General features: G+C 47.2%; 1 protein-coding gene across 2 annotated transcripts in view; it reads right to left on the bottom strand.

Annotated features, from left to right (window-relative positions):
* VWA3B (von Willebrand factor A domain containing 3B) overlaps positions 1-21,934 on the bottom strand; it is a 983,684-nt gene that overhangs the window by 484,876 nt on the left and 476,874 nt on the right. For both annotated transcript variants that reach the window (XM_085622889.1, XM_085622888.1), the window contains one exon: positions 9,770-9,926. In XM_085622889.1, the coding sequence (XP_085479015.1) occupies positions 9,770-9,926 (157 nt within the window). The remainder of the gene's footprint in view (positions 1-9,769; positions 9,927-21,934) is intronic.

Raw genomic sequence — 21,934 nt, forward strand, 5'->3', positions numbered from 1 at the left:
GTTCCCTCTTTATTGCATGATTTGGCAGGCACATGTCGATGCAGATTCTGACCTCGCCTGGTTGCTTCGGCTTTCGGGCTATCATGATGGGAGATACCCAGGGAGTTGAACCCTCAACGCGCTTGATGATGTCAGCTGCCTCCAGCTTCCTCAGTTGTTCTTCGACCTTTGGCCTCAGATGAAACGCCACTCATCGATGCTTGAGATCAACTGGCTGTACCGACTGGTCTACATGGAGCCGCACCATGTGGTCCTTGAGGCATCCTATGCCGTCAAACAGGGATTTGAACTCCTCCACCAGGGACTCCACATCTTCCTGGTGCACAGCAAATGCGAAGACCACCAGTTGTAGATGCTCCGCCGTGCGGCAACTCAGCAGCATTCTTGGTGCGGATGGATCGGGACTCATGGGAAATGTCGGTGGTAAAGACGCCGACCACATAAAGAGGCGTTGTGGAACCATAAGCAAACACTGAATGACATGGACCGCCCCTTCCACATCATCATCGTCCATATCTTCTGCCTCTCCCATCTGTGGGGATTCCACAGCGTTGATTTGTCGGCCAAGGTGTTGTTGTCATCCAGTTGATCGGCACACCTTCGCCAGGTGATTTAACCGACGGCACACCGAGCATCTTTTCCCTTGAGCGGGGCATGGGCCTTGATGAGGGTATGTTCCTCCACACATATAGCAAGTCCGAGTTGCTGGTGGTGGCTTGTTGCATTCTGGTTTCCTCATGGCGGTTTTCGTTGGAGATTCGGCCATCACCACATTTACTGATTCAGTTTTCACTTGTCATTGGAGGGCTGCCTCCATGTGCGCTGCACGCACCTTAGACAGTTCCTTTGATCAGCCCATTGTTAGAATGTCAGCCATGGAAATTCCTGGGGTTTGGAGTATATTTTCTCGCAATTTGATGGACGACCACCCCATAATGAATTGCGCCCTTATTTTGTCGTCGGCATTAGGCAATGTGAACGTGTTCGCTAATTCCTTCAAACGGGCGTAGAACGTATCGAGCGACTCCTCAGGCAGTTGCCGCGCTTGCTGGTGGCGCAGGTCGATCCACTCGTGAGGGGAATAATGGACGCGAGTCTGAATGCACGACTGATCCCTGAGCGGCAAAAATGTCCAACGAACACAGAAGACTTGCAATTGGCGTATGCCCTGTAGCACCATGGTTGGGGAAAACACAAGGGCACCTCGCAGTGAAGGACGTGCACACTGGAGAAAAACCCTCAGCAAAACCACAGCCCCAAGGAGATACAAGAATGCCCAGCCACTCTTGTCGTGCCAGCACTTGTTACCAGGATGCATTGCCTTTACGTTCTGACGAAATTAGCCTGTTTAAAACACTCCTGTGGTGCCAATGCCTTTGACTAGGCTGTACTGCTTTTATTGTGTTGAATAATCCGCTACTTGCAGCTGTATAATTGATGCTCTAGTTTCTTTGGTGCCTGCCAGGTCGTGGGCGTCGCGGATGCAAACAGTGCGGCGCCGCAGCCGTCACCCAGGGTGCGCCCGCAGTTCCACGTACGCGGGGAGTAAATGGGGACACAAGCAGGACAGCGGGCCGGTACAGGCGGCAGCACGAGGCAGGGGAGGCCGCAACTCACCAGCGGCGGGCAGGCGGGGGTCACCGCAGACTCGGCGGAACCCGGTACAGCAGCAGTCTTCGCTGCGTGGCAGCCGCAGCAGGGAGGCACAGGACAACGCTCCGATGAAGGAGCAGGCGAGGCGCCAGCAGAAACAGCCGCCGTGGGTCCTTCGCACAAAGAGGACACCCTCTTCGCCAGTTGTTCCATTGTCAAGGTGAGCGGGGACTCGCTCACAGCATTGGGGATTGTATAACGTTGTAGCTGTAGCGATGTCATGAAAGGGCACACACACGAGGGCTATGTTCTTGGTCTGACCCGGATGTCCCGGTCACGGCCCCTTTTATTACACTATACACTTCCAGTCAGGAGCATACTACTAAGCGCGCACAGCAGGGCTACAGTGTGGGACCCCCCTCTGTGATAACATCAGCATGGGGTGGCCCACACGACTTAACACTCCTCTGCATGGCTCCAGTTTAGTCGAAGGGAAATAACTGAAGTTTGTTTATGAATCACAAAGGATTTTGCGCATGAACATAGGTGCGCAAATACTTTAATTTGTGAGTATAGACTTATAATTCACAAAACTAGAATTGGGCAGCAAGAATTTGACAGGGTGCGACCAGACAGAGTTGAGCCAACCGTCGGCTCTGGCACTTAGGGGTTTATTTACAAGTCCCTTTCGCCACTGGTGTGTCACTTTTTCCAATGTTAAAAGTGCCGACCTGGCGGCGGAAGGGGCTTGTAAATAAGCCCCTAAGAGCCCGTGCATGAGCAGAGCCTTGAAAATATTTGCCTTGTAAAGCATGTAATAAAGATCATGTTAGATTAGACATAAGGTGTTATCAAAGTCAAAAAAACTGGGGCATATTTAAAGGGCTTATCGCCACAGGAACGTCACAAAAAGTGACGATCCTGTGGTGATAAGCTCTTGCAAATATGCCCCAGTTTTGTGCAATACCTCTACTCAACTGGAGTACTTTCTACTGGCTAATCAGTAAGTGCTACCTCGTTGGGTAAATGTATAGTGTATCTCCTACACTACAGCTGCGTAAAGGTCCCGAAGAAATGTCTCGCGTGACCTTGTGTGTCTGTAACTTTGCCACCGCGCGTAAAACTTGCTGAGGTCCTTTTAGTAAGCTGTCCATCATTCTGAGAAAAGGGTGGGAAGACGTTGCATACCACTAATGTATATGGGGCGGGGCCAAATGGGTGGGACTTCTAGGCAAGTTTACATGCCTTTTGTTTATAAAAGGTCAGAACACGATCTCTTGTCTCAGGAGCAGACGACAAGAAAGAACTTCTTGGTCACACAAACTAAATGAGGTTTGGCGCTCGAGGAAAGCAAGGATGCAAACACCTCCATCGAGGATTACAGCGATCTTTTCACTGTGGAAATGAGGAGAAAGAACACCTGCTTAGCCTTGACAATGCCTACGAAGTAAGGCTGAAAAATGCGTTACAGAAGTGGAGCTTCAACTCGGGCACCTGTTTTCTTTATATCTGTACGTGCTTCCTGTTAAGGTATAATTTTTGTGACACCAGCATCGTGCCAGAATGAATTCTGCCCTGCATATTTATCCAATAAGAGGCCACCGTTTTGTGCAACACCTCTACTCAACTGGAGTACTTTCTACTGGCTAATCAGTAAGTGCTACCTCATTGGGTAAATGTATAGTACATCTCCTACACTCCTACACTACAGCTGCGTAAAGGACCCGAAGAAATGTCTCCACTGACCTTGTGTGTCTTTAACTTTGCTACCAAGCGGAAACGCGCAGGGGTCCTTTTAGTAAGCTGTCCATCATTCTGGGAAAAGGGGGGGGGGAGCTGTTGTATGCCGTTAATGTATATTGACAAAAACCTATCACAGGTTTGGCCTGTAATCAGTAAGGCTGGGCCATATATACTATGTAAATCAACAGAACACATGCCAATACTGATCCTCTTTCAATCACTCATGTACTTGTAAAAGAAGGAAGACGTCTATAGTAATAATTTTTTTGTGGATGGTATTTTACAAGGGTTACAAGTATGATCTCTGTATTGTTGTATTCAAATATTTATTTGTACGGAACCAAAGAGAAAAAAAAGTATAGATTGGTTTTGGTTCTTCATGTAATGTCGATCATAATTGTGATTTGTTCAGTGTTGTTTGTCTTGTAAGTAGAGTCTGTCTCTGTGTGTTGTAGAGTGTGTGATTTTTATGGAGAATGAGTGATTGAAAGAGGATCATTATTGGCATTTGTTCTGTTGATTTATATAGCTAATGTATATTGGGTGGGGCCAAACGGTCGGGGCTTCTAGGCAAGTTTACATGCCTCTTGTTTATAAAAGGTCAGAACACAATCTCTTGTCCTAGCAGCAGAGGACAAGAAAAAACCTCCTGGTCACAGGAACCACATGAGGTTTTGCACTCGAGAAAAGCAAGGATCAAACACTTCCATCACAAATGACTGCTTAGCCTTGACCATGCGCAGGAAGGTAGGCTGATTTCTAAGTTACTGACGTAGAGCTTCAACTCGGGCCCTGCTCTCTTTATATCTGTAAGTGCTTCCTGTTGAGGTTTAATTTTTGTGACACGAGCATCGTGACAGAATTAATCCTGCCCTACATACTTATCCAAGAAGAGTCCACCGTTTTGTGCAACACCTCTACTAAACTGGAGTACTTAGCGTGGCTTAACACGGCCTTGTTAATAAGGCACCCCCTTTCACGCTACACTTAGCGTGAAAGGGGCGGGCAATGGGTGTTCCACCACAACACCCATTGATTTTGGCGCTGCCCCCTATTTGCAAGGGTGGCGTAAATATGGGTCAGCGCCAAAATTGAGAACAAAATAACCTGGTCTTATCATGGCGAAACGACGAGAAATTATTCATTTCTTCTCTTGTTTGATGTTACTATGTGTGCTGAATGTTTCTCAGTTAATGTTTAAAAACTCATTTTTAATAAACACCTCAATGCAATGACATTCTGAAGTGCTATGGTGAAACACTTCCACATGTTAAAGAAATACAGGGACATACTTACAATAGAATGACAAAGCGCGGCGTTAAGCTAAAATTGCTAACGCCGTGCTCTGCCATTCTGAAAACGCAGGGATATTCCGTATTTACAATGATACAGCAAACCCCTGAGTTTTCCCTCCCGCTGGCGCTCAATTCAGCTGCTTAGCGCCAACGCAGGCACCCTTGCACCAAAGTGCAAGGGTGCATGCTTTGAGGGAATGATTCTTTATGTGTAGAGAGGTGTCTCTTCTTGCACACAAACACTCATTACATTTTTTTAACGATTTGCAACTTCTATGTGTGCTGCACAATGCAGCAGACATAGGAGTTAGAAATGTACATTAGTGATTGTTTATGTGCAGGAAGGGACACCTTCCTGCACATAAACAATCATTCCCTCAAGGCAGACACCCTTGCACTATGGTGCAAGGGTGTCTGGGCTAGGCAGCCGAATTTAGCACCAGCGCTAGGAAAAACACTAGGGTACGCCGTATTATTGTATATATGGCACATTCCTGTGTTTTCAGAATAGTGGATTGGGGCGTTAGCAATTTTAGCTTAACGCCCGCTCTGTCATTCTAATGTAAATATACCCCTGTATTTCTTTAACATGAGAACGCGTATCACCTTAGCACTTCAGATTATCACTGCATTGAGGTGTTTATTCAAAATGAGTTTTTAAACATTAACTGAGAAACATTCCTGCCCCCACCATGATGATAATTCTATTAGTGAACTAAGAGGTAAGTCAAGGGCCATATATACTCTATGTGTCGGCTAAAATATAATTATAAATGGAGCAAAATTATAGTCTGTTAAATCAAACGAAAGAGAAGTTTGGTGACAGTACACATTGTGAACTCACATTATTGAAGGTGCTCTCATGCCAGATAGAAAACAAGAAGGAGGCACGGTGAAATAAAAAGTTTTACTAGGATATCACAATTCGGTCAAGCAGAAAAGCCAGAAATGATCCAAAATTTTCCAGTTTCACGCTGTGTAATTCTGCCTCTAGCTTGTATCTCTTTCTGACATCAGATGTTATTACTTGGACCTTAATTCCTGGAGGATGACATTAGAGCATGGGTGACAGCAGAATCTTCATTTTTTTTGGGCAGCTTTATATAGCATGATACTTGCCCAAAGAAATAAGACTGCGTCACAACAGGCAAAGACTATGTTACTCGTTTTATTTTATGGTACAGGGAGATTTGCAGGATTCATATGATATGAGCCAAGGCCAGTATTCAAACCTTGTGCCCAGGGCACATGCCATTCACCCTGCAAGAAGTGGGCGCCACTGTAATATTCATGTAATATGCTGAACTTGTCCTGGTGTCATTTTTCAACACCGGTGTCATTTTCTGACAGGAGACACATTCAGCAGCGCCTGCACCTTGTCTGCTTTCGTTTCGAGTAGCAACATGCAGGTGGCCAAGGGCCTTTCATATTTCAGGCACCAGGATGGATTTAAGCCAGGCCTCCTTTTGTTCCACTATCCTGACTGGGAGCTATCGGAGCCTCACACCTAGATGCAAATGCAAGGCAGGGGAAACAAAGCCACACAGCTTGCTGTTATCACATCACAAAAACGTAAGAGAGGCTTGCTTTTTATGTTGCTCAATCCCTGTATATAAGAGATATGCATGCACTGTAAGAATGTCAGATGTGATGGTCTGTTCCAGTATTTACACAAATAACTATTTAAATACCACTATTATGTTTTATTTTATTTTAAAGCACTTCTCATACCAATGCACGGTGTCAGAGGCTTTACATCACACATACACATCATACATTGACAATAAATGCTATAAATGTGTTAATCAGTGTACAAGAGATGTTACATAAGACAGTGAGGGTTACAAGGTGAAGGTGTCACAATTTATGAACTGCGAGTAACAAAAGGGTCTCTGTGTTAAAAGCAGTAAGTCACCTAGGTATCCAAAATAAAAATCTGTCATCTGCATGTGCTTTGCATGAGACACATTAACCCTCTACTCTGCTTTGATTCAAAACTGGGACTATAGAAAACACAGGTCTGTCCAGCAAATGCACTACCCTCCAAAGTTATCTTACCATTATTATTGTTCCCTGGTATTTATGGGCACACGAAAATCTCTGCAGCGGGTGGCTTTACCCCGTAAGATATTTTAAAATGCAGACTTTGCAACCAATTAAGCAGAATAGATTTTCTGCTAAGTTTTTCCATGTTGCCAACTTCTTTGTGGCAGAGTTTTAAAACGAGAAATGCATACATTGAGGCCCACATTTTGCATCTGGATTGTGTCACTTTTTTGGCACAACCCAGACACAAAATCTAATTTGTTAAATCTCATATGCGCCCAAATGTACTCATGATAGACCTGCGAAATGTGTATGAAGTGTTAAGATCTGATGTAATTTCTTGTGATGTCACTTTCTGTGAGGTGATGGGTTGTGATGTCACTACCTGATGCGGTGATGTAGCACTGTGATGTCATGCACCATGATGTCACTTGCACACTACTTTACTTGGTTAGTCCCCCCACTTTTTTTTTCCGACTTGTGCCCTGCTTGTTCCTCATGCTACATGGCCATGGGCTGTAGCCATTAGGCTCCATCACCTCCTTTTGAGAGCTTAATTCGTTTTGGGCTCAAGGTTTCAAGAGGACCGCAAGTTGAGTTAGAGACGGACATCTGATTTGAGCCTGGTTCGAGCTTTCAGAAGCTCGCCCACTTCTACACAAAACATGTATTTGCACTCCAGGGGCGTATCATGATCCCAACTTCTGTGCTGAGCCGGAGCAAAAGCAGCCTGTGCTTCTCTTTTTTGCATGTTCAGCATATCCATTAACTTAACAACTCTCCTTGTTAGAGCACATTTTGCAGCCAGTGGTGCTCAGATACACAAAGAAGCAAGTACTTTCTTATGTTTCCAAACTCGAAGATTTTTCAAGATAATGTATGCACTGAAGAGTAAAAAAAATGCACAGACGCGTTTGGGCTTCCATGTGCCATCAAAGGCACCCTTGCACTATGGGTCTGCGTTGCGGGGCTGATTGTTTTAGGCAGGAAGGGACACCTTCCTGCACAAAATCAATCAATTCAGGCAACTTCCTCTTTCTATGTGTGCTGCAGAATGCAGCACACAATTCTGCAGCACACATAGAAAAGGAAAAAAACGTGTAGAAATGAAAACATTTCTCCTCCTTGCGCCTCCCTAGTGCCACCCCTGGGTTGGCGTTAGATTCTAATGCATTCCCAGGTTTATGATTCCATGGGTGTTGCGTGGGAACACCCTCAACAACACCCATGGAACTCCCCTTTCACGTAGTGTTCTGCGTGAAAGGAGCACACATTTCCAAGGCCATGAAAAGCCACATAAAGTGGCTGTTCGTGGCCTTGGAAATATGCCAGGCACTTTGCGCCACTGGAACATCAAAAAAGTGATGTTCCAGTGCCTCAAGGTGCCTCATTATGAGGTCCTAGGTACCGCAACATGCAACCCTGAGCAACAGCAAAGATTTCTAGAGGGTTTGCATTGTACAATCCTATCGATCAAATACTGCAGACTGCGCTTGCAGGATGACCGATGGTTGAGAGTAAGAACCTTATAAAGGCTCCTTTTTTTGGTGGGGTGCCATGCAAATCTATAGGATGATGTGAGAAAGACTCTCTCTTGGGTAAACACAAAATAAGGTGAGCACCACCTGAAGTTTTCTAATCCAACACGGTAGAGGATATTGTCATAATCTAGTCTAGATGTTATCAGTGCTTGGACAGCAGTGCTGTGCACATCCAAAGGTAGTATATCAAGTACATTTCAAATTGAACGGAGCAAGGCAAACCAGGTTCCAGTCACAGACATCATTGGTAAAACAGCTTATCATCAGTCTTTACCTCTAGTTTCTTAGCGACTGTAGTGGGAGAATTGTGAGCGGGGAGACCCATTTACCAGTTGCTGTTTATCCAATGGCCTCTGGCTTGCCCAATAAAGAAAATTTCAATTTCTTTCTTCATTACATTGAAGATGACTCTCAGGCACCTAAGGCAGGACATCCTTCAGACAGGCAATGAAAGTCATAGCCATATCTGTGGTGAAGGGATCAAACGTGACTAGCAAAATAGGTTTCCATTGATTATTCAATGCAGGAGAGTAAACGTTTCCACACTTACCGTGCTTTTGGTAGTTAGGCTGTTGTCAAACATATACCATTGACTATAATTGTTAATGAATAACATTGCAAAAAGGACAACCTGCAAATGTGTGTTTTCCTTAACATAACTAGTAAAGGTCTGTTCTACCTGTTCCAGCTCAAGGATGCACTCCTAATTTACTATTTGAGTTTATTTTTGTTTTATTTATTTATGTATTTATTACTGGATTTCCTCTTATTCATTTAATTAATTTTTCTTTTACAATAATTGTTTTCCTATTTATTTTACCACATGAAGCCCTTTTTTTAGATTTTAAATTTTTCTTTGGCTGTGCTCCTGGGTTACTTTCTTCAGACTTGCACATTCCTTTACCACAGGGATAAAGCACCTATACCCATATTTCGTGTCCACCTGAACTCCCTCTCCTACTTTTCCCGCCCTCTGGTACCCTTACATTTCTACCTCTATTTATCTACACAAGATTTCAGCCTCTTTCATCTTGAACTGGTGAATTCTTGTTTGTGCCCCCATCATCCACTTCCCCTCTTTAGCTTTCCTATGAGCTTGTGTCTTAGAATTAGACTCCCCATTCAGATCCCTAGTGTCTGAGCAACAATTATTATGGATGTGTCCTGTAAAATGTATCAAGCAGTACAGAGTGCACTACTGACGACATGGTAAAACACATTGCATCTACCATGGTGCACTGACTGTCGAAAACTTTCAGTATATTGGTTAGCAATACTTTCTCAAAAGAAATCTTTTTATGAGATGTTTGTGTGAGAGTCGTTTAAGATAAGTGAAGCTATGGAAGTGTAATTATGGCCAGTTAGAATGAATAAGATGAAAATGTCACAGACTACCCCCTCCACTAAACCAAGGACCGTCCATCCATTTTTTGCACAGGTAACGTTTCCATCCTAAACTTACACCAACCAGCGTTTTTTACACTGAGTAATTAAGGATGCCATAAACTAAAGAAAAACAACGCAGCTTAATAAAAGGAAAGCCAGACTTACCTCATCAAATACTTTAGAAACAATGTGCTTGTCCAGAACTGGGACATATTTAGCTGTGTGACGGACAGCCGTGGGAGCCAAGAGATCCCTTATGGTCAGGTGCCCAGCAACCAAGCCATGGGTCTTTAGCCAACGAGAAGAAGACATATCTAGAGAACTAAAAACAAGGAATTGTTAAGTGTGTTTTTTAGATGAGATGAACACAAGAAGTCACAATAAGGATATGTTGAGAGACGGAATTGGCCTTTACAAATGCTTAAAAAGTATTGTTTTCCATTTGAGTCTTTATACAGTAAATTCTGTTTTAATATAATTATAAACAATTTCACATAGTTCCTTGCTCGCCTACACATCTCTATAGTAAATGGCAGTGTGCAGTGTTTACATTCCAGAAGCAGAAAGGTGCCATTCTTTCACAAACACCATGAGGTGAAAATAGGATGTTATAGTCCCACTTCCCTGTTTACTATGTCATCTAACAGGGCTGATAGTGTAGTGGAGAGTGTGTGTGTGTGTGTGTGCGTGCGTGTGTGTGTACACACAGGTTATAGGGGCGTTATAGTTAGGAAATAGAATTTTAATAAAACAGTAGAAATTCCCTGAAAAAAAACAAAGGTTACAAGGATGTTATAGTTAGGCTCAGATGTCACTCATACAAAACCAGTGAAATTCAGCAGTTATAGTTACCTGGGCTAACTATAACTTACGCCCCGGTAATGCACTGCTTATGACCTCACATATTACATCAGTCATGACACGGTCAGTGGCATCACTGATAAAGTCACTGATGGCTTCTCAAATGGCATCACTGTTGACATCATCAAATGAGTGTAAGTGCTTTTAAGAGTGTATGAGTGTAGGAAGCTGGCTCTGTATATACTATACCAAAATTAGGTATAGTGTGCACAGAGTGCAGTGGAACCCCAAAGATAGGCAGAGGTAAAAGCAGATAGCACCTTACTCTCTATTTGTGGTAGTGTGGGTGAGCAGTAGGGCTTTATCAGAGGGTAGTGTTAAGCATTTGTTGTACACACTCAGGCAAGAAGTGATGTCACTCACTCAAAAACTGAACTCAGACCAATTTGTTTGTATCAAAAATATTATATAGTTATTTTATTTATAGAACCAAGCTAAGCCTGGTGCAGGTAAGTGAAATAATACTTAGCAAAATCTTATGCAGTGATTTACAGATTAATGTAGGTTCAAATGCAGTTAGTTGAATTATAGGTAAGTCAACAGTACAACATTTTCTTTTCAGTTACTTTACAGGTTACTGTGCACGTTACTTTTAAGATTACTTTTTAAGTTACTTTTGCTCAGATATCACACTGAGACATTTCATAGACAAAAGGTAAGTAATTCACTTTTAGTACATTTGCAGTTTTTCAGTGTTTTATACAAACCAACTCCACAATTTTCAAGGAAAAGCAGTCATGTCAATCCTATGGAAGGAAATGAAGTTATCAGTTTGCAGGTAAGTACTTATTTGTGGGAGTTAGTATTCTGGAGTTAGAACCAGGGTTCCTCCAGAGTCGAGGATGCACTCTCAGAACACCCTCAGCGGCACTGGGGCAGCCGGGTGCAGAGTGCTGAAGACCAAATGTGTTCACTTAGGGCATATGGGGCCTCTGGTTGGTGACTGCTCATGAGCAGGCCACAAGGTTGTGAGAGGCTCAGGGCAAAGGGGGATCCGAGTTAACACCCAAAGTACACCCGCAGCGGCACAGGGGCAGCTGGATGCAGGGTGATGTTTTGGCGTCGGGTGTCCTGTTGATTTCAATGAGGATTCTCTGGTTGCAACAAACACTGCAGGCTCGGGGACGAAGATCTTCTGGAGGTGACCACTGGTTGAAGAGGTAAGTTGGGATGCCTGGGGATGCTGGGACACTGTTGGTTGGGCCATCCAAGGCAGTGGTACATCGGGTGCAGGGGTTTCTTTAAGCATCGGGTTTTCTTACCAGTTCCGGTCACGGTTTGGGGGAATCCTCCAGAAAGGGGCTTCAGGTGTCAATTGGAGATTCGTGGCAGGTCAGAGATCACCATATCTCAGGTCAGGATCGCCATGGAGACCTCCTCATGGTGTTGGGCCACTCGAACTCGGGCTGTGGGCATCAGGTGCAGCGTGGTGCAGACTTGCGGATTTGGCCGGAGCTAGATTCAGTGGGTGAGCAAATCCAGTGCTCACAGGAGACAAAGTCTTGGTTTTGTAAGGCAGGGCAGGTCCTTCAGGTTCTTGAGGGCTGCAGGACACACCAGGAGTTTGCTGGAGCAGATTCCAGGTGTAGTAGGGCTGGGGCCAAGTCAGTGGGCATCCTCCTCTTCTTAGTTCAGCACTGCTTCTTCTGTCCTTCTTCTTCTCTTCTTCTGGTCCGTTTTTTTCTGAGGAGGCAAGGTTCAGGGTTGCCCCTAAATACTAGATTTAGGGGTGGTACAGGTAAGTAAAGGTCAGGACAAATGGGTCCCTCCCTTGGGGTGGGTACACCCCCTAATATGTCACCCTCCAGTGGGAGGGGGCATATGCCACTCTCTGGTTGGCTAGGTCCCCCATCTGCAAGATGGCAGAGACTGAGAGTTGTGCTTTACCTCGCCTCTCCCACCTGAGGAGTGGGATTGGCAAAGGTGGGCACACCTCCCTTCCTCACTTGGTTTTCCTGCCGATTCTCCCACCCAAAGTGGGGGGCAGAACCAGTAGGGGCCAGGTGCTGGAAGCAGCAAATGGCTGGGGTAGCTCACAAAGGCGGCAAGCCTCTGAAGCATCTGCTTCGTGGACCCTGCCCATCCTAGGGTAGGAGGCTTGGCACCTCATCCCAGGATGTGCATTGTTGCAGACCCCCGAGAGCAGCAGGATCTCGACCCAGGGGTCCACAAACATGTCTGGTGGTGGCAGCTGGTGAGCAGCTACTCACCCAGGACACTAGAGTTAGGTTGTTTTTCAGCGGGCATCTCTAAGATGCCCTCTGAGTGCATTTTTCATTAAATCCCACACTGGGTTCAGTGTGGGTTTAATGTGCTGAGAAGTTCGATACCTAACTTCTCAGTTTTCAGTAAAGCCAATATGGTGCTGAGGAGTTTGTAATGACAAACTCCCAGCACCATATACTCTTAATGGCATTACTGCACTTACAATGTCTAAGAATAGGTTTAGACACTGTACGGGTACAGGGCTCATGCACCTATTCCCTCACCACTGGTATAGTGCACCTACCTAGAGGGGTGGCTGACCTATGCTAGGGCAGTGGGTTGTTTGGCACGGCACACTGGGATGTGTGCCATGTCGTCTCTTCACTTTGTTCTGCACCAAAACACGCAACCTGCAATGGCAGTATGTGTGTGTAAAGGTACAGGGCCTCTAAGGGTGGAACAATAAGTGCTGCAGCCATTTGAGGCCTTCCCTGGCCACAGTACCCTTAGTACCTATGGTAACATTTACAAGGGACTGACATGTGGCCAAAGAGTGTAAATTGGGTTTTGTTTTAATGCAGTTTAGGGAAAAAACATAGGTCCTGGATACTTGGTTGCCAGGAACCCAGGGCACACTCAATCAAAGTACATCAACAGTTTGGCAAAAAGTGGGGGCAACCATGCAAAAAGAGGGCACTTACTTACAATGGGTGTTCAACATATATACTAACCTACTACAGAAGTTAAAATAGTATACTTGGTGTACTACTACTGAATGATACTACTTCTAGGCGCATGGGTGCCTGTGCTGGCGCTAGGCAGCTTTATTAGCCCCAAGCGTTAGGGGAAACACAGAGGTGCGCTGTATTTTTGTAAATACGTTGCATCCCTGCATTTTCAAAGTGTCAGAGTGAGGCGCTACCAATTTTGGCATAACACAACGCTCTGACATTTGATTGTAAATATCCCCCTCAGTGTCTGTGTGAATGGCAGTATGGGTGAGTGAGTGCATGTGTGAGTGCTTGAATGGATGTGTGAATGGGTATAAAGTGGTTGTGTAAGTGAGTGTGTGAGTGGCTGTATGGGTGAGTGTCTGTATGGATGTGTGAATGGGTGTATGGGTTTATGAGTGCCTCTGTGGAGGAGTTAGTAAGTATGTGAGCACTGATGTGGGTCTGTAAATGGGTATGTGAGTGATTGTGTGGGTATGTGAGAGGGCATACAAGAGGTTGTATAGGGGTCTGAGTGGGTGTGTGAGTGGTTCTGTGGATGATGTCATGAGTGATGTCATTTGAGATGTCATCATTAATGTCACTGACCATGTCATGAGTGATGTAATATGTGAGGTCATAAGCAGTGCATTTCGGGGACATAAGTTATAGTTAGCTAAGGTAATTATAACTACTGAATTTCAGTGGTTTGGTATGAGTGAAATCTGAGCCTAAGTATAACGTTCCTATAAAAAAACAAATTACGTGAGTTTTTGAGGTTTTTCAAATTCTATTTCCCAACTATAAAGTCCCTGGACCCCCAGGAAAGCTGATAATGTCCTTGAAAGAATGGAGAAATATTTATTTCTTGTGTTTTTTTTGGAGGAGCACATATTCTCCTTTTAGGAAACAAACTTCTTTCTTGTACAATTCAGAGGTGGAAGGGAGAGTAAATGTATTTCATTCTGTGAATCTCAACTGTCTTTTGGAATCACATCTGCACAGACTATTCAGCACACCTGACCAATCATGGTCACAGAATTTCATAGATCACTTTTCTTGACACCCCTAAACTGTCACACTCACTGACTGCTGTACTAGACCGGACAGCAAACTACAGCCTGAGCTCAATCCTGTATAGAGCCCTGAGGATTGATTGAGAGAGTGACATTGGTACTTAGAGAAAAATGGGAAGTAGATTGTGGGGATGGCATAAAGGAACCGAATTGTTACAAAATCTGCAGAAGCATTTCAAAACCTGCCAGAAATGCAAGATTCTAGTTAATTGAATTTAATGTATTACATGTAATATATTTCGTAGCACTGGTAATGCATAATATTGACCAAGCAGAAACAGTGTAGAACGTAAGAATGACTGAAGATGACCGGGTTCTGGGATAGGCTTGTTAGTGGATTCCATGCATCACTGGGCTCCAGCTGAGTGGGGTACCTGTCAGGATCTGTATGTGGAGCGCCGGCCGAGACTACGCGCCTGCCAAGACTACGGTTCCCAGAACCCCAGGAGTAGTGTGGGAGGAGCCACGGGCATAAAAAGCCCGGAACGTACGCACGACGTTGTGCGTAATTAAAGATTTTCCTGTGCTGACGGGCGGCGACCCGTACAACACTTTCCCGAGTTATTGGAGTCGTAGGGTGGGCTGCATCTTTTGGCCGAGAGCTTCGGCGTTTTCCGACTTCAATTACATCGAAGCCCTGTCACAGGGTCCTGAGTTCCCGGCAGAACGACTGGGAGCTGCTGCACCTGTTTGGCCGAGAACGTCGGCATTTCCGCATTCGTTCAACGGAGAGTTGTCTCCGGTTCCAGAGATTCACTGCAGAGTGATTGGGAGCTGATTGGCTTCACCAGAGCAGCGGAGACTACCGCAACCATAGCCGGAGGGTTCCGAGATTCCCGCTACCCCCGGCGGCACCCGAACAAGCAAACAGCAAGTATCCAAAGAGTGGGTGTGTCGTTGACATACCGGACGAGCAATTGTGCAACATCAGGCGTGCATGGCCGGCTGGCCGTTGAAAGTTGTTTTTGTTGTCATAGACTCTCCCGTAATTGGTCTGGAGTAAGACCAAATTCTAACAGTGTTTGACAACCGAGTGAGAAGTCAAAAAAGTAGCCTAGAGGAGATTTCTTATGCCTAGATAGGTGGGGTATCATTACTTTACTTCCTTTTTCGGAGCTAACGCTGGAGAGAGCATCCAGCAAACTTAATGCTATATTCAATACAGAGACTAAAACATAAAACCCACCAAAGCATCACGGCGGAGGGCTCGATTCTCGAATTAATGCCTTCTGTGTATTAACACAGACCTAGTGTCCTATTAGGTTCCCCTGAGTACGTGCAGGACCGTCCATCACTAATTAGCTGAGAAGGAGACAGCCAACCCTCTCTCTTAGATGGGTGTGTAATAAGAATGACCCATACCTAATGTGTTTTCTATTGCTTAGTTTATGTGATGAAAGTTGTGTATGGTTACGACAAGAGTGATGTTATGAGTGTTTCTGATGACATAAGGAGGCTCTTCATCATCAAGAGACAAACTAGTGAGAAGTACGGAGAGTAGGTATTTACTGTCTCGCATTGTGTTATGTTTTGGTTTGTATGTTAACTTTCTTTACAGGTTCTACTCCCCGCTGTTCCCATCCTTCCCTTCCCTCGCTCGATTGCTCCAGTCTTCCGTGCCTTTAGTGCAGGAAGTTGGTGACGTCGAGAGGTGGACCCCATATAGCGTCGCCCGAATCCTGAGGAGTGTTTGGACCTGGGACTGATTCTTGACAGTACCTATGGCCTGCCTGCTGCTATGAGCTGCCTACTATCTAGAAAAACAAACACAACTAGGTGGATGAGTGCCAAAGCCCTACTGAAAGGGAATGGCTGAGGGACATTAAAGAGTGTTTGAGGCAGAATATGTATGCATGAGTTTAGGAGGGATGATACACTGAAAGAGGACTTGGTGGCCTTATTGCAGACCTTACTCTGCTCCCCTGGGAGTTTGATGCCTTGCAGAATAACCAGTCATGCATGTGTAGGTTATTGCCTAAGATAGAGTTACAAGTTAGGCCATCTATATTTCATGCAATGGAAAACAAAGATCTGTTATGTTATGTTCCTTGTAGACCCCCCAAGGGCCTGGAATGAACCCAGCACTGCAATGGTCACAGATCTATAGATGATGAATGATGGAATAACTAACAAGTGTGGAGATCTCATTCAACCTTAACAGAGGCTTTCTTTCTGTGCTGTAAGAACATTTGATGTTCTATATTAAAAAAAGAAGTGGAAGGGAGGTGAATGGATGATGGCCTCCCTAGGTTTGTGATGGGGGTGAACTATGTGTGATGTTTATAAAATGTCTTAAGCTGTGTTGTTAAAAACATTTTGTCCTTGGGTCAATAAGGTGGCTTTTATGAGGGGTTACATGTAAACTGAAAAATTGGCAAGCTACGTAGGTGGCAGCCTTCAGACAGCCATCAGTCACATGTGGTTTTGTCAAATGGAAAGACTCCCTTCCTCTTCATAATGAACTGTAGTTGCAAGCACAGGATACGGGAAAAGAATTGGCCAAGAACACAGTGTTGGAATAATCTGAGCACACTACACTGGAAGAGGAACACACCACAAACTGCATTAAGAAAATCAATTCCACAACATTAGTAGATGGAGCCAAGAGGTTAATGTAGTGAAAAGTAACTTGGGGGAGTATGGCTTTCAAAAATTAATCACAAGAATTCAGGAATTGGAAAATTACTTGAACATAACCATGAGCTTAAATTATTTTTTGTGAATATGCAAGACACATTTAGTCTAGTTTTGTGTATTGGTCACGGAATCCAGTATGTGGAGTGTGTGGCATGAAGTGGCATTTTGCCCAGAGAAGGGTGGGAAAGAGGTTGAAGAAATTGAAGACGTGAAATTCCGAATCATTGATTTGCGGAGAGAGGTGAAGAAACTTCATTATGATGTTTTGATGGATGGGGAATCTGTTTATTTACTGGTGAATTTAGACTTGTTTATTTTATATTCATGAAGGGTGTATCACCACAATTTCGGATCCACAATTAACTTTACTTAAACACCAATATTTTGGATTTACGACAATTTCAGATGACCATTATATCGGATGGCAAAAAATCAGAAAGGCATTAGTTCTCCAAATACTTTTTAAAAAAACTATTTTTCGATACTTTCGAATGCTTTGCTGGATTTGCAAATTCAGAGGTCCAGGGAGGATCAGAGAATCTCAAATGTGCTATAGGATTTGCAATCCCACTATACATATATATTTTGTATTTCTATTTTAATACAGGTAGGGCCCTTTGCTCCCCACCCCACAAATAAGGCTCAGGGTCACTGTAAATTCACCCTATCCCATTATGCCCATTTCCTTTTTATTTTTCCCAACACAGTGCTCAGTGCAACTTGTTGGGTAGTGGTGGCCACAACGAAAATGTTTCTGTGTCGCTCAGCTAATCAGCATGCAACAGATTCATAAATCCAGTGCTGGATTTGCAAATCCACAATGTACAACAGGAGGAGGAGCCTAGCGCGCAACCAAGATGGCCGCGTAGGTGCGAGGCTCCCGAGGACCTCCGCGACCTCCTGCATAAATCCTGACCATATCCTGTCCTAGACGAGGGGACTGTGTTCGTGAGACCGAGCTGAGGTGCCACCCGTTTTCCGTTTCCAAATCGGACCTCGGACACCGGCGGGAGCATCGATTGAGGTTTGCGGCCTTCTCCACGCCGGCCCCCCGGATTGGAGTTGTGGGGCGATCCGGAGACAAAGTGAACAACAGCGGCGGGCGAGGCTGGGCGATTCGCGTACCCCGCACTTTCACTTTCGCTTTCGCGCCCTCCTTGCTGCCAAGCGAGGTAGGGTCGCGAGGCGGCGTGCGGTGGTGTGGCTTCATCGGGGTGCCCTGCCGGCCCGCCAGCTGTGATCCGCCCTTCGGAGCTGTGATCGCCCTCCCCCGGAGCCCGTGAACTGGTTTGTCAGCCCCTTTCAAGGAGATTGGCACGATTTGGGGACTGGAGCCATGTCCACGAAACAAGATGGCGACCGGGCAAAGGTGAAATCGACCCGCCGTGGCGCAGCCCCTCAGTCTAACAGCATGGACCGCTACACCCTCCAGAAGGGATCTCCAGAGGCGCCGCGTAGGTCCCCTGTTGGCCCGACTGATGCTCCTGCTCTGCCCGCGGATCTGACCCTCCGGGACGTCATGGGCGCCATCGCCGAGATGAAGGCCTCAGTGGACCAGCGCTTTGACACTCTGGCGCAAAAGATTGACTCGGTCCTCGTGGATGTGGGCCTGGTGAGGGCCGATCTGTCCAAGACGAATGACCGGGTCGACTCCTTGGCCCACACCACCTCGGGCCTCACAACGGACGTGGCGGTCCTCCAAAAGGAGGTGCGCCGACTGGGCCAGGCGAGCGCCCTGATGGATCGTCGACTGGAAGATTCCGAGGGTCGGGCCCGGAGGAACAATGTTCGCATTGTCGGGGTGCCGGAGGGACGTGAGGAGGAGGCGGCGGATCTGTTTGTGGAGGACCTGATCCTCACCCGTCTCCAGCCCCGGGGGCTGAGTAAACTCTTCGCAGTGGAACGTGCCCACAGGGTCCCCGGAGGGAGACCTAAGATCGGAGCCCCTCCGAGGCCTCTCATTGCCCGGATCTTCAACTTTCGGGACAGAGATGCTATCCTGCAGACTTCTAGGCAACAAGGACCGGTCAGACTCGACAATATGGACATCAACTTCTATCCTGATTTTACTCCGGCGGTCCAGAAGCAGAGACTGAGTCAAACGTCGCCTACGGGACCTGAACCTCAAGTATGCGATGCTTTTTCCAGCGAAGTTGAGGGTAGAGGTGGATGGTCACACGCACTTTTTTGATCGTCCCGAGGCGGCCGGGGACTGGTTGGACACTTTGCCCGGGGATCGGGGCCGGGGGGGTGGGGGGGGCGCGGTTGGTGGGGAGGGCTTGCCGGATCAGGACTGAGGGACTAATATTAGGCCTTGCTCTGGACAACATTATTGTCATCATTGACTGATTGTGTAAGTTCCCCTCCCGTGGAGGTCGTACGGGGTCTCTTGGGGGCTTTCCCTCCTCCTCTGGGGGACTAGTTAGTGTTTTCATCTATGGGGCGACAGGCACACTGCACTTTGGGGGGGCTGTTTGGGCTCATGCAGGGGTGCAGGGAGGGGGGAGTTCTGTTGGGACGGGTGGGTTGGGGTGGGGTGTTCGTTTTTACCGCAAGGCAAACCCTTTACTGTATTGGTGTTTTTGAGGTGCTCTCGGGGGGACGAATGATGGCTTCTGTATGTGATGGGGGGTAGGGACTTGACTTTGTTGTCTTGGAACGTTAATGGACTGGGGGATAGGATTAAGCGAGGTGTGGTCCTGCAGTATCTGAAACGAATTTCGCCAGATGTGGTCTTTCTGCAGGAGACACACCTTATTGGTAATTCCTTTTGTGCCATGAATCGGCGTGGCTATCGTTTGGTGGCCCACTCGGGCTTCACGTCTGGCTCGCGGGGGGTGGGCATCATGGTTAAGAACTCGCTCCCGCTGGAAATAGATGAGGTGCGCCATGATGAGAGGGGACGCTACACTGCCTTGGTGGGGAGAATGGAGGGCAAAGTGGTTGTCTTTGTTTCAGTGTATGTCCCACCGGGGCTACAATCTACCACTTTTGCGGATCTGGGGCGCCTCCTCCTTGACCTTCCGGGGGGGCTTCTGGTGGTTGGGGGGGATTTCAATGCGGTGGTTTCTGGGACTATGGATCGTCACCCCCCTAGGGACCTCCCCCGGGCGCAGGCGTGGCTGTCCGGTCTTTTAGATACATTGGGATTGGTGGACTGCTGGCGCTTAAAACATCCCACGCAGCTGCAATACACCTTCCATTCGGGTGCCCATGGTAGCCTCTCGCGGCTTGATCATATCCTTGTCCCTGCGGCCTATGCTGGGAGGGTGGGAGAGGTGCGCCATCTGGCGCGGGGTATTTCAGATCACTCCCCGCTCCTGTTGCACTTTGGTGTCCTCCCGAGGGGGGAGGGCAGGGTAGCTCCAATCAATGCCTGGTACCTGCGCGACCCCACCATTCGTGCTGACCTGATTAAATCCTTGCAGCGGTATTTTGAGGAGAATGTGGGGTCTGTCCCTTCGGCTATCTCCCTTTGGGAGGCCTTCAAGACAGTTATTAGGGGGGAGGCCCTCTCCTTCATATCCCATGCCCGGAGGCGCGAGCAGGAGGAGGTGACCCGAGTGGAGGCCGAAATTACTGAACTAGAGGGTGATTTGGGGAGTGGGGTGACGGATGCTGCACTGCATGTTCTACACCTTAAGCAAGCGGCCTATAGGGCCCTCGTCACGGAGGCAGCCAGGGGCCTCAGTAGAGAGCAACAAGGGCGACTGTATGATGTGGGTGATAAGGCTGGTAAATTGATTGCGTGGTTGGATAAAAAGGAGAGAGCGAGTCGTGTGGTCCCGCTGATTGAGAGGATGGATGGTGTACGTGTCACCGAGCCAGAAGACACTGTCTCTTGCTTCGCGGATTATTTCCGCGAGGTGTATTCCCCGGTCTCTCCCTGCTCGGAGGCGGATTCCCATGCCCTGCTTCGAGATATCGCGCTGCCCTCCCTTTCGGTGGAGGACAGGGAGTCGTTGGATGCTGCTCCTACCTCGGACGAAATTGCCCTCGCTATACGCTCGGTCGCATCTGGCAAGGCCATGGGCCCGAACGGCATCCCTATCGAGTTGTATAAGCTGCGACCGGACGTACTGGCACCCCACCTCCGCGCGATGTTCCTGGCGGCCCACTCGCGGGGCTCCCTCCCGCCGGACCAACGTCTGGCTACAATCGTGGTGATCCACAAGGAGGGGAAACCCCGAGACCGGGTTACCTCCTATCGGCCTATCTCGCTCTTGAATGCGGAGCCCAAAATCCTTGCCAAGGTGCTCGCCAACCGGCTGGTCGGTGTGGTGGGCGATTTGGTCCACCAAGACCAGTCTGGCTTTATCCCCCATCGCAACACGGCCCTCAATCTGCGGCGCTTGCACGGGGTGCTCGCGCGTGTTCCGTTTGTGCGGGAGCCGGCCATCTTGGCGTCCTTAGACGCCACCATGGTGTTTGATACGCTCGAATGGCCATACATTTGGGCGATGCTGGCGAAATTTGGATTTGGACCGGGATTCATCAGCTGGGTCAAATTGTTGTACTCGGGCCCGTTAGCGCAGGTGGTAGTGAATGGGCGAGTCTCGGCCCCGTTCGCGCTGGGACGGGGCACGCGACAGGGTTGCCCCTTGTCGCCGCTCCTGTTTGCATTGGCCTTGGAACCCCTGGCGGAGTGGCTGCGGTGGCACCCTTCCATCCGTGGTCTCCGTTGGACCCCCGAGTATGAGGACCGCGTGTCCCTCTACGCTGACGATATCCTTTTGTACCTAGCCTCCCCGCGCAAATCACTGATTGTCCTGGTTGATGTCCTGCGCTCCTTTGGCCGTAACTCAGGCCTTGTCATCAACTGGGCTAAATCATGTGTCTAT

This window comes from Triturus cristatus, chromosome 8, assembly GCF_964204655.1.
Source record: "Triturus cristatus chromosome 8, aTriCri1.1, whole genome shotgun sequence".
Taxonomy (NCBI): Eukaryota; Metazoa; Chordata; class Amphibia; order Caudata; family Salamandridae; genus Triturus; species Triturus cristatus.